We start from the raw sequence: 13,769 nt of genomic DNA, 5'->3' as shown, positions 1-13,769 counted from the left end.
CATAAAATTTATACCAAATAGATTTAATATACTGAAAAACTAGCCCATAAAATGGATTATCTATGTATGTCGTAAACAATAAATCCAACTTTCGGTACTTAGTCATTTTCTGTTTTTACATCGCTGAAGAGTTGCATAGTTAAACCGGTGTAATACCTCATAAGTTAGGTTGTCAAAGATGGGACTGTTAACTATTTTAAAGAAGATGAAGCAGAAAGAAAAAGAAGTTAGGTTACTCATGTTGTATCCTTTTATGACAAAAAGGGAAACGTGTCTATTATCTTTTCTAAAATAATAGTTTAGTGGTAATTGTTTTTCTGAATGACCGAAAAATGCGAGTGTGACTAAAATGGGTAGTAAAACCCGGGCCGGGCCGGGAATTTTAAAACTGAAAACCGGGTTTTTGCTAATTACATAAAAATACTGAATTCTTCATCACGAAACTTACAGATGTAATTGAATACAACAAAATGTGTCTTCGCTGAGAGTTTGAACACCAAATATTATGTTTTTCGATTATTATTAACGATTGTCATTTTCCCGGTGACTAAAATGGGTAGTAAGCCCGGTTTATTCATTTTGGTGATTTAAAGCTAATTATACTCAAAAATAGGATTTCTTTGTGTTTCATCGTTGTTTATTAATTTTAAGAACTTAAATATTACAACAATTGCAAAAATTAATGTCGATAATTAAAATAATCGCCGATTTTTGATACCCGGGACAGTCCAAAACCGGACGCGTTTGCCCGGGACAAACTTGAATATTCCGAAAAATTGCAATCAGATAACCCGGTGCAGAGAATAATGTAGAATTTATTTTAAAAAGTAAACCCCCCAACCCCCTCCCCCACAAATAATAAAATAAATCAACAAATGGAGAAAATAAATGAAATATACACAATTCTTTTTTTTCCTTAAATACTAATGGAGTTATGTATCTTAATTATTTGACAAGAGAAAGACTGTAGGCTACAGCTATATTCAGGTAATCATTTCCCTGAAATTACATGTATATGTCTGCAGAGCTAGCTTGGAACATTCTAAATTAAGATCATGAAGATATTACCAGTATTTAATAAAATCTACGCAGCTGGCTTGGTTCAGGACTCATCATTATCTCGGAAATTTAAGGTTCGTCCCGGGTAAACGTGTCCGGTTTTGGTCGGTCCCGGGTATTCAAAAAATGCATTTATTTTTTACAATCAGTAAATATTTATGAAATGGTTATCAATTTTTGACAGTTTAAATTCATTTCGATCTATCGTATACAAAAACTGCAATTATTTCAATAATATTAAGTACAAAACACCAAAATTTGTAAACCGGGTTTACTACCCATTTTAGTCACCGGGAAAATGACAATCGTCGATAATCATTTAAAAAAGTAATATTTAGAGTTGAAACTCTCAGCAAGGGCATATTGTATTGTATTCAATTACATCTGTAAGTTTCATGACAAATAATTAAGTATTTTTTCAGTTATTAGCAAAAACCCGGTTTTCAGTTTCAAAATTCCCGGCCCGGCCCAGGTTTTACTACCCATTTTAGTCACACTCAAAAATGCGCTGCACAATTCAGTGTCTTAAATTAACTCCCTCTATTAAAGGAGCCGAATATTGAGTTTATCTGATCAAGAGTTGTTGTTGTCGTAATCTTTTCTCTATTTCATCTTTCAGCTTCTTCTCAAGCATCACTCGGCCAATTTCTTCTTCACTTAAACAGGTCTAGGCGGCCTCTGTTTTTGGAGGATAGATTTTATCCTCTGAAAACAGAGGATAGCAGTCTTGCCACCTACCGGAATTTTCAAAACTAAGGGCAGTTAATTCTTAACCAAACAAATAACAGCAACTCTTGCATTTATGAACCGTACGCTGATTTCGAAATAAAACAAATAAAAGGTACAATTTCATATGATGATGGATAATGCCAGATATTAAATCAATATAACTTTTTTGTAATTGCCGTCAGTCAGTTATTCGGTATACAGCTTGGAAAACAAATATTGCACGTACCTGCCTGTGACTGAGGTTAATTATAACCACGCTGATTTTCCAGTACCGGAATTATGTGATAAGCACTTTAGAAATTTTGATAAACAATTTTTTTTGAAAAATTAAGTTGAATCATTTATTATTTCTTTCATTTAATAATTCTTAAGCACATCACTTTGTAATATTTTATTTGTTTATGTATACACATGGCTATATGAATATATGTTTATTTCTTAGTAAACATATCAAATTATTCATTTTATTTACTTATGCTATTCAATTTATTTATTTATTTTTATAATTATTCATTCAATCCATTTATCAGTTTGTTTATACTTTTATTTGCTTAAATTATAAGGCAGAGTATATTTTGCATTTTAAATACGCTTAAAATGTGTTTCCTTTTTTTTTTGAATTAAACGAAAATATTAAAGAAACATTAAAGTCCTTTTTTATTTGTTTAAATAGAGAAAATCATAAGAAATAAATCAAAACAACAAGAAATATTCAGTAATAGTGGAGCGCAAAAAGTGCTAACTTTGAAAATAAATTGCAAAATATCTAGACATAGAATCTCAAATCGCCACATACAATCAATAGTTTAATGTTTGAACTTTTATTTGCATGTACTCTGGTGCTTGCACTTTTTGATTAAAGGTAGGCACGAGGTGTTTGAAAATTACCTGTGTTATCCTCTGAAATCGGAGGATAAACTATCCCACAATGCAACGCGGTTTCCATATATGGTAAAAATTTTGGCCGGCATATAGAATTAACCTATCCTCCAAAAACGGAGGCCGCCCAGACCTGTTAAAGTGAAGGGCCTTGAAGGCATCATTACAAATGTTAGTTCTAAAACGGCACAGGTGCAAGGGAGAGCTAGTCCTCTATTTACAGTTTAAAAACTAGTTGAAAGATTACTGTCACCTAGTGTTTATTAATCTTTGCCAAACCCTGCCTTGAATCACTAAATTTCAAGAAGACCTGAATAGTTTATAACAGTGGGAAACAGACTGGTAGATGGAGTTCCCAACTGCTGAGAGTTACAAACAAATGCAAACCTGTGGCTAGCTCTCATAACATCCATGGCCACAAAATGGAAGTACATTTAGTAGACTCTGCCAAATATCTGGGGTAGGGCTGTGTATTGAGAAAAAAATTTCGATACAATACGATACAATATTTTATGAAGCGATATGCGATATATTGAATTCTTTAACAAGTCTATCAAAAAAGTTTTGTAAATCATTTAATGCATAGATTTTATAAAAACTAGGTGTTTTATAACCCATTTCTAAAATCTTGTCTCACTGTCATTACAAAATTCACTTCAAATTCATACTGAAGCAAAACTGAAATCAAGATCAATTATCCCTTCGTTTCTCGGTAGTTACATTGTGATGACTTCCTGTTTCTTTGTTCCTTTCGGTTCTCAGCAGGTCACGTGACCTGAAGTGTGTATATATACGGAGACAGTCGGGTTGTTTGAAGCAGTCTGTTGCTGACTACTGACTTGTAAAGACAGTCTAGATCAGAAGAGCTGAACGTGGTAGGTACTGCAAGGGAATCCTTGAATAAAGTCTTACGTGCCTGAATTAGGCTTTCAGGACTTTGGTTGGTTATATATATTTATATAAAGTACCTTTATACATTTGTGTGACTGAAGGCAAGAAGCGAATGCGCTTCAGTCCTTGGAAGGCGCGTGCGCTCCCGAGGAACGAGAGCGATAGTGTACATATTTCTAATTTAAATTTGTGATTGAGAAAATTGATTAATTCTTAAATTGTTCAGATAGAACAACCGAATCCCATAAAAGAACCCGGAAACGTTACAATACTTTTTAATGACTGTAATACCAACATGTTAAAATATAGCTGTCCTAGTATTTTGTAATACTTATTTGTTATGTGCTATCTCCTTCATGTTTATATCATTATTGATCAGTTTTAATTGAAAACAGTTAAATATAATCTTTGGTGATTGAAATTTCCAACTTTTTCACAGAATTATAAGAAAAACTGCCTGCCCGATACGTATTGGAAGTTTTTTTTTTCCGATACGATACATTCTTGAATATCGATACTTATTGATATATCAATATATTGATACAGCCCTAATCTGGGGGTTACCATTCACAAAGAGCCTCAGATGGAATGAACATATTGACATCATCACAAAGAAAATCAGCCCAGAGCTTTTATACAATGCAAATGAAATAGTACAGGGTGTTTCAGCAAACATGTCCCGACTTTGCGGATTCAATATCAAGTTACACAGTATTAATGTAAGAAAATTTTTGCAAAAATGAAAACCACATAAACTAAATAATTTTATTAATATGAAATTTGAAGTAATGCTGAATCAATTATTTTTTAAGACAGGTATTTTTAAAGTTTGAACATCAGCGGCAGTTTTCAATTTAACGTCTTTTTTTTTGTGCAATGTTTTTAAAGTCAGCATCCTCATTTTGTCTTTGAAGTCCTGTATGGTATACATTTTGACATCATTTGAAAAGTCTGCTCCTTAGAAAGATGGTTTTCATATGAGTACTTCTTTTTTCAAAATTTTATGCACTAAAATTGGTGATTTTGGAGATTTTCTGTTTGTATTGTTTAGTTCAAAAACAAATATAGATCGATTTTTGGAGAAAAAACCTGACTATCTGATTTTTGAAGATGTAATCAAAACTTCAATGGAAAAAAATAAAATGATGTTATTTTATATTGTTTATATCACAATTATATTGCCGGAAAATGTGCTATATATAAAATACAGATATAATTTTGTAAATATTTTATTATTGTACATTAAAAATATAGACATCGAAAGTCGGGACATGTTTGTTGAAACACCCTGTACATGTAAAAACCTTTAGTGGAGTATGCATCTACTGTATGGGACCCACATACAGCTCACACCCAGAAACTAGAGGCAGCAAAAAAGACAATCAGCTCATGATGAACATCTAGCAAACCAGCAGTGTAAGTTATCAGTGCTAAAAACTCTCCAGCAGACATCTTTGGAGGAAAGACAAGCCAGGTACAAAGCAGTAATGATGTACAGGAAAGTGCACAGCCTGGCAGCTATTCCACGATCAGAGCCATGTACAACCAAGTCTGCAGGCAGAGTACACTCATACAGATTCCTGATACAATATGCAAGAACCTTAGTTTCTTCTCAGACAGTAACAGGATCTGGAACAGTTTGCGACAGAGATCATTGGACAATACCTTCCTGGACATAGAAGTCCTGGCCTACAAACTTATGTTAATCACATCACCAGTCATTTTAACCAGTTTTTAATCTGCACCTGTAGATATTACACATGTTGTCACACCTACCCAATTTCTTTATTCCTTGTAGTCTGCTGAGGGCATGCAAACATTATTTTTTAAATTTTCGCCTTACAATTTTACATGTATTAAGTTTACTTACTTTTTTCCCCAATGTCCTTGTATGATCTTTTTTACATTATTTTATTTCAATATCCATGTGTATTTTAATCCTTAACATTTTAAGAGGCTTAGATAATGCTGGGAAAACTACAATTTTAAAGAAATTCAATGGAGAAGATATTGATACTATATCTCCAACCCTAGGTTTTAACATCAAAACCTTAGAACATAGAGGGTGAGTTAAAGTTTTAATTACTTTTGCTGGCTTTGGACCTTGTGTTTGAAAATAAAATTAATCTATTTAATTTGAAAAATCCATGTCTCATACCTGATTTATAGAACTAAATTTAACAAGCAGTTTATATGTAAAATAAATGTTGACTATTTAATAATCAACCAGTTTGTGTTATCTTCTGAAGGGATTACTCCCAGTTATATGGAATCTTTTATTGCTCTCAATCAAATTTTATAGATTATTAATTTATTGAAGGCTTCAGAGCTCATACCTATAATTCCTATGTATATATTTTTGTTGTAGGTTTAAGTTAAATATTTGGGATGTTGGTGGACAGAAATCATTGCGATCCTACTGGAGGAATTATTTTGAGAGTACAGATGGCCTGATTTGGGTTGTGGACTGTGCAGACAGAATGAGACTTCAGGATTGTAAACAAGAACTCCAGTCGCTCTTAGTAGAAGAGGTACACCAAAGTAAAATTTAATCATCACTTCACCATCAGCTCCAAGTCTTAAACTTAACTTGCATTTATAAAGCAGATGTAAATTTGTTGAAATGTAAAGCAGAGAACAAATGTACATTGTTAACGGAATGCCTATAAAACAATGTAAATTGTACTGTAACACAATCTTTACTACAAAGGTTAGCAGGGGTGACTTTGCTCATGTTGTAAATTGTATACAATCTTTATTACAGATTTACTCCTGTTTGTAAATTGTAACAATCTTTATTACAGATTTACTCCTGTTTGTAAATTGTAACAATCTTTATTACAGATTTACTCCTGTTTGTAAATTGTAACAATCTTTATTACAGAGGTTAGCAGGGGCGACTTTGCTCGTGTTTGCAAACAAACAAGACTTACCTGGAGCTTTGCCAGCTGAGAAAATACGAGAGGTACAACGTATATTTGTTTAAACAATAAAATGCTTTCTTTGGTTGTTAGTATGGGATTCAATGTTCAGCTGTTGCTGAAAAAATACATAATCTGCTTAAGCAGATGTAACTTTTCAGCAATGTTAATTCCCATACTGGCAAATAAAGAAAGACATTGTATATATTTAGGTCTGTATAAATAATCATATAAATATAGTAGGTTTAAGTACCAGGTACATTAAATATTGTATTATTGATATGTACATCATTGTATGTTTCATTGACGGAAGAGCCACCAGGGATTTATTTTAAAATATTTTATTTGACTACCGTTTTCATGTAAAGGGGGGGAAATAAGAATGATTGCTTGACATTAGCACTGGGTGTGAATTTACAATGAGAATCCCAGAACATGCTCCCCTGGAAATTTTCAGATAAATGTAGCAGAAATCCGCATTCTGAGACCTAATATGGGGATCATTTCTAGAACTTTTATAAATAAATAGATTTTAAATGTTATATGTTTGTTTAATCAAGGGAATTTCTGAAACTAGAAGGGGAATTTTGACTTTTTTTTTCAAAACGGGAAATGTACCTTTTACCAGTAGTTAAATCAGCATCGATAAATCCCTGGCCACTGTTCAAGAAATCTATACAGATGGCTTAGCAGCGTCAAAGTATTGACCGTGGTTTTCATAAGAAATAAAGGTGATAATATTCAGTGGATGTAAATAGAATACTTTTAGCATTATAAAATTTGCAACTAAACCAAGTTCAGATTTAAAGGATCCTGACATTTCTCTTCTCTCAGTTGTTAGATCTGGACAGTATAAAGACACACCACTGGAGGATTCTGGACTGCAGCGCTGTAACGGGTGAAAACCTCCTCAAGGGTATTGACTGGATTATAGACGATATTGCCTCAAGGATATTTACTATGGACTAGTTCAAAATCCAGGCATTAGCTCATGCATTATTATATGCTATATGATATTAACTTGCTTACCGAGTACTGTCAAAGCATAATCATCACAAAATAGTTTTTGTCTGGCTTTGTGAAGGGAAACCCTCAGTGAAGAACCAAAGCTTGAGTAGCCATGGAGCTTAATGTCGACCTCAGTATTTATGTTGTTGAAATCCTATGTACTTGCTATAGTACTTAACATTGCTGTGTCTAGAATGGTAATCTTATTTTTCTGAAAGTCAGAAATCTGCCCTTGTATCAGAATTTCTGCTCTTATTGGTAATACCTCAATAAATAAAAAGTAAGAAATGTTGTTTGTTGATTTTACCTTAAAAAACTTTAGACATTTAAAAGTATCCAATGTTCTCTGCCTGATATAGATTTAGATCCTACAATATACAATAGGCAGGTGGTATAATCTGTAGTATAAGAATTGAGATTAGTGCTCTGACAATAGACATGGGAAGATGGCAGCAGCAGGTAGCATAGAATCTTCTAAACGTTTATAAAATAGATGTAACAAATTCCTGTTTGTAATGAAAGATCATATTTTGTAACCAAAACAAATTATTCACCGGGTATGGAGATACAAGTGCAGCTTTCTTGATGATTCAATAACCATGTTTTCCTGTATTTTGTAGTATAATTTGCTTTTCCATAGAGACTTTTTTTAAATTTATAAATACACATACATGGTTGTATACTTGAATCTACAGTTATGGAGTAAACAGTGCACATATGTATTGGATATTACATCTTTAAGCTACCACAGCTATCTGTCAATTACAGCTTAGATAACCTTGTAATCTTACTGTGATTAACATTATGCCAAGTTGATTTAACAATTCAAAAATTTCTATTACAATTTCTGTAGTGAAATACTGTAATTTATCTGTTGCATAAAATTGACATTTTCACATTGTGAAAATAACGTGAATGTCAAAGCACAACACCATATCCATATGACAGCACAAGTCTGGAAAACCAATGTAATTAACATAAATACAATACTTTTAGTTGGGTGTGGAATGTCAAAACATACGTAAAGATTATGAAGCTCACCTCAACAAATGTTATCTACAAGTAAGGCAAATCTCAAGTTTGGTTTTGATATGACGTATAGTTACTTGAGAATGAACCTGCTCCACAAAGTTAACTCGTCTGAAAAATGTAGGTCAGATCCAGCATTCAAAGAAAATGTGGTTGTGTATTCCTAGATGCATCATCAAAGCAAGTCTGGTAGAGCTTATAGTTGCTTGGGAATGGACCTGATCTAAAAACTTAAAACTTGGTCTCTAATCTGGAAATTGTGGATCTGTTCAGCAATCAAAGCAAGTCTAATACTCTTAATTCCTAGATGCATCATCCATGCGATTGGTCCAAGTGGGCCTAAAAGTCACTCATCTGGAAAATGTAGGTCAGATCCAGCATCCAAAGAAAGTCTAGAAGTGTCCATCCCTATATATTGCATCATCCCTGCAAGTTTGGTCCAGGTAGGGCTTATAGTTCTTTGGGAATGGATCTGCTCTTAAAAACTTTAACATAGTCACTCATCCAGAAAATGTAGGTCAGATTCTAGATGCATCATCCATGCAAGTTTGGTCCAGGTAGGTCTAATACTCAAATGTAGGTCAGATCCAGCATCCAAAGCAAGTCCAGTCGTAAGCATCCCTTGCATCACCCATGCAAGTTTGGTCCAGATAGGGCTTATAGTTACTTGGCAATGGACTTGCTCCTAAACCTAAAACTGGGATGCCGATGCTGGGGGTATAGGATACCTCATCTAGGTGAGGTAAAAATCCTGTCCCACTCATGATGTAAATTCCACATCCAACTACAAAACACTGAATAATCCTCTACATAGAATTTTTGTGCTATTTCACCATCTCTCGGGGACTCCTTATGACATATGGGTCAGTTTTTCTTTATTCAGTAGTTTTGACTGCTGTGTAAATCTGTACATCACTACTTTGGACAGATTTAAGTAATATGCAAATGGATGAAATAAACAAGTCTAAATCTTCATCTATATAAATAAATCTTTATTATGGCTTATTAGGGAGGGGAGAACTTGATGGAATGTAGTGTGTTGTCCAGGCAACCAATAACTACTTCCTGTACACCATCACTGTCAATATCCGCTGTCTCCACGCCGCCGATCCAATCTGAAGTGGTAAACTTGTCCAGGAGCTATAGCAACATAAAGTATTAAAATATTATACCAGTACAAAGGTTAATGTCCATTGCTGAATGGTAAAAATATATATAAAAAAAAATTATAACCTATGAGCTTGTTTATACATGTATTTCAGAAAACATTATCTATGATATCTATATGTGTATATTTAATGTTAAAAAGGTGGCATGAAACATCATCAATCCATACTAAGTACCTTTAATATACTAAGCTCCACCCCTCCTTTTGGACACATACTAAGTACCTTTAATATACTAAGCTCCATCCCTCCTTTTGGACACATACTAAGTACCTTTAAATAAACTAAGCTCCTTTTTGACACATTTCAATTTGTTACCCACCTTGCCATCTGAATAGATCAGCAGTTCATTGAAGTAGCCAGCACACAAGAGAAGATCCTGCTCCAGATCTGGGAAGGGGAGCTTACTCAAGCTGGTGATGGGATACTGAGCATTGGCAAATTCTGTTATCTACAAAATGAAAAAAAAATCCAATAACTATGTCATAAGTATGTAGATTGGAGAGCCAAATAAATGTCAGTGTGAGACAGGACAGTGGTAGGTATGTCAATGTGAGACTGGACAGTGGTAGGTACCGGTATGTCAATGTGAGACTGGACAGTGGTAGGAATGTCAATGTGAGACTGGAGAGTGGTAGGTATGTCATTGTGAGACTGGAGAGTGGTAGGTATGTCAATGTGAAACTGGAGAGTTATAGGTATGTCATTGTGAGACTGGACAGTGATAGGTATATCAATGTGAGACTGGACAGTGGTAGGTATGTCAATGTGAGACTGGACAGTGGTAGGTATGTCAATGTCAGACTGGACAGTGATGGGTACATAATGTAAGTTAATGTGAGACTTGAGAGTGTAGGTATGTCAATGTGAGACTGGACAGTGGTAGGTATGTCAATGTCAGACTAGGCAGTGGTAGGTATGTCATTGTCAGACTGGACAGTGGTAGGTATGTCAATGTGAGACTGGACAGTGGTAGGTATGTCAATGTCAGACTGGACAGTGGTAGGTATGTCAATGTGAGACTGGACAGTGGTAGGTATGTCAATGTGAGACTGGACAGTGGTAGGTATGTCAGTGTGAGACTGGACAGTGATAGGTATGTAATTGTCAGACTGGACAGTGGTAGGTATGTCAATGTGAGACTGGACAGTGGTAGGTATGTCAATGTGAGACTGGACAGTGATAGGTATATCAATGTGAGACTGGACAGTGGTAGGTATGTCAATGTGAGACTGGACAGTGGTAGGTATGTCAATGTGAAACTGGACAGTGATGGGTACATAATGTAAGTCAATGTGAGACTTGAGAGTGTAGGTATGTCAATGTGAGACTAGACGGTGGTAGGTATGTCAATGTCAGACTAGGCAGTGGTAGGTATGTCATTGTCAGACTGGACAGTGGTAGGTATGTCAATGTGAGACTGGACAGTGGTAGGTATGTCAATGTGAGACTGGACAGTGATAGGTATGTCATTGTCAGACTGGACAGTGGTAGGTATGTCAATGTGAGACTGGACAGTGGTAGGTATGTCAATGTGAGACTGGACAGTGATAGGTATATCAATGTGAGACTGGACAGTGGTAGGTATGTCAATGTGAGACTGGACAGTGGTAGGTATGTCAATGTGAGACTGGACAGTGGTAGGTATGTCATTGTCAGACTGGACAGTGGTAGGTATGTCAATGTGAGACTGGACAGTGGTAGGTATGTCAATGTGAGACTGGACAGTGGTAGGTATGTCAATGTGAGACTGGACAGTGATAGGTATGTAATTGTCAGACTGGACAGTGGTAGGTATGTCAATGTGAGACTGGACAGTGGTAGGTATGTCAATGTGAGACTGGACAGTGATAGGTATATCAATGTGAGACTGGACAGTGGTAGGTATGTCAATGTGAGACTGGACAGTGGTAGGTATGTCATTGTCAGACTGGACAGTGGTAGGTATGTCAATGTGAGACTGGACAGTGGTAGGTATGTCAATGTGAGACTGGACAGTGGTAGGTATGTCAATGTGAGACTGGACAGTGATAGGTATGTAATTGTCAGACTGGACAGTGGTAGGTATGTCAATGTGAGACTGGACAGTGGTAGGTATGTCAATGTGAGACTGGACAGTGTTAGGTATGTCAGTGTGAGACTGGACAGTTGTAAGTATGTCAATATGAGATTGGAGAGTGGTAGGTATGTCAATGTTAGACTGGAGAGTCATAGGTATGTCAATGCGCTACTGGACAGTGGTAGGAATGTCAATGTGAGACTGGAGAGTGGTAGGTATGTCATTGTGAGACTGGACAGTGGTAGGTATGTCAATGTGAGACTGGACAGTGGTAGGTATGTCAATGTGAGACTGAACAGTGTTAGGTATGTCAGTGTGAGACTGGACAGTTGTAGGTATGTCAATATGAGATTGGAGAGTGGTAGGTATGTCAATGTTAGACTGGAGAGTCATAGGTATGTCAATGCGCTACTGGACAGTGGTAGGTATGTCAATGTGAGACTGGACAGTTATAGGTATGTCATTGTGAGACTGGAGAGTGGTAGGTATGTCAATGTGAGACTGGAGAGTGGTAGGTATGTCAAAGTGAGACTGGACAGTGATGGGTACATAATGTAAGTCAATGTGAGACTGGAGAGTGTAGGTATGTCAATGTGAGACTGGACAGTGGTAGGTATGTCAATGTGAGATTGGAGAGTCATAGGTATGTCATTGTTAGACTGGAAGTGGTAGGTATGTCAATGTGAGACTGGATAGTGGTAGGTATGTCAGTGTGAGACTGGACAGTGGTAGGTATGTCAATGTGAGATTGGAGAGTCATAGGTATGTCATTGTTAGACTGGAAGTGGTAGGTATGTCAATGTGAGACTGGACAGTGGTAGGTATGTCAGTGTGAGACTGGACAGTGGTAGGTATGTCAATGTTAGACTGGACAGTGGTAGGTATGTCAATGTTAGACTGGAGAGTCGTAGGTATGTCAATGCACTACTGGACAGTGGTAGGTATGTCAACGTGAGACTGGACAGTGGTAGGTATGTCAATGTGAAACTGGAGAGTGGTAGGTATGTTAATGTTAGACTGGAGAGTCGTAGGTATGTCAATGCGCTACTGGACAGTGGTAGGTATGTCAATTTCAGACTGGACAGTTATAGGTATGTCAATGTGAGACTGGACAGTGGTAGGTATGTCAATATGAGATCAGAGTGGTAGGTATGTCAATGTGAGATTGGACAGTGGTAGGTATGTCAATGTGAGACTGGACAGTGGTAGGTATGTCAGTGTGGGGCTGGAGAGTGGTAGGTATGTTAATGCGAGGCTGGAGAGTTATAAGTATGTCAACGTGAGACTGGACAGTGGTAGGTATGTCAGACTGGACAGTTGTTGGTATGTTAATGTCAGACTGGAGATTGGTAGGTATGTCAATGGGAGACTGGACAGTGGTAGGTATGTCAATGGGAGATTGGACAGTGGTAGGTATGTCAATGGGAGACTGGACAGTGGTAGGTATGTCAATGGGAGACTGGACAGTGGTAGGTATGTCAATGTGTGAGTTGAGAGTGGAAGGTATGTCAATGTGCTACTGGACAGTGGTAGGTATGTCAGTGTGAGACTGGAGAGTGGTACATATGTTAATGTGAGACTGGACAGTGGTAGGTATGTCATTGTGAGACTGGAGAGTGGTAGGTATGTCAATGTGAGACTGGACAGTGGTAGGTATGTCAATATGAGATCAGAGTGGTAGGTATGTCAATGTGAGACTGGACAGTGGTAGGTATGTCAATGTGAGACTGGACAGTTGTAGGTATGTCATTGTGAGACTGGAGAGTGGTAGGTATCTCAATTGGAGACTGGACAGTGGTAGGTATGTCAATGTGAGACTGGACGGTGGTAGGTATGTCAATGTGAGACTGGACAGTTATAGGTATGTCAATGTGTGAGTTGAGAGTGGAAGGTATGTCAATGTGAGACTGGACAGTTATAGGTATGTCAATGTGCTACTGGACAGTGGTAGGTATGTCAATGTGAGACTGGAGAGTGGTACATATGTTAATGTGAGACTGGACAGTGGTAGGTATGTCAATGTGAGGC

At 36.5% G+C, this 13,769-nt stretch overlaps 2 protein-coding genes across 2 annotated transcripts in view; one reads left to right on the top strand and one right to left on the bottom strand.

Moving 5' to 3' along the window:
- Window positions 1–111: 111 nt before the first annotated feature.
- Window positions 112–8,345, top strand: LOC133183160 (ADP-ribosylation factor-like protein 2). The gene is made up of 5 exons (XM_061318113.1): window positions 112–243; window positions 5,513–5,623; window positions 5,927–6,089; window positions 6,443–6,523; window positions 7,314–8,345. Exons 1-5 carry the CDS (start codon window positions 179–181, stop codon window positions 7,446–7,448), a joined length of 555 nt encoding a protein of 184 aa, XP_061174097.1. The 5' UTR covers window positions 112–178; the 3' UTR covers window positions 7,449–8,345.
- Window positions 8,346–9,493: 1,148 nt separating this feature from the next.
- The window catches only part of LOC133181476 (uncharacterized), a 45,665-nt gene continuing 41,389 nt past the window's right edge, over window positions 9,494–13,769 (bottom strand). Inside the window, exons 29-30 of the mRNA XM_061315968.1 lie at window positions 10,005–10,133; window positions 9,494–9,656 (exon numbers count right to left, since the gene is read on the bottom strand). Of these exons, the coding sequence (XP_061171952.1) occupies window positions 9,522–9,656; window positions 10,005–10,133 (264 nt within the window). The 3' untranslated portion in view covers window positions 9,494–9,521. The remainder of the gene's footprint in view (window positions 9,657–10,004; window positions 10,134–13,769) is intronic.

The sequence above is a fragment of the Saccostrea echinata genome, unplaced genomic scaffold (genome assembly GCF_033153115.1).
Source record: "Saccostrea echinata isolate AGI-Se365-2 ecotype Australia unplaced genomic scaffold, CSIRO_AGI_Sech_v1 ptg000009l, whole genome shotgun sequence".
NCBI lineage: Eukaryota > Metazoa > Mollusca > Bivalvia > Ostreida > Ostreidae > Saccostrea > Saccostrea echinata.
The sequence above is the reverse complement of the archived record's forward strand: the minus strand, read 5'-3'. Positions and strand labels throughout refer to the sequence as shown.

Bases quoted from the DNA above. Each gene is read 5' to 3' on its own strand.
- LOC133183160 (XM_061318113.1), top strand. From the start codon at position 179: ATGGGACTGTTAACTATTTTAAAGAAGATGAAGCAGAAAGAAAAAGAA. The intron at 6,090-6,442 runs GTACACCAAAGT...TCTTTATTACAG, and splicing joins AGTCGCTCTTAGTAGAAGAG to AGGTTAGCAGGGGCGACTTT. The intron at 6,524-7,313 runs GTACAACGTATA...CTCTTCTCTCAG, and splicing joins CAGCTGAGAAAATACGAGAG to TTGTTAGATCTGGACAGTAT.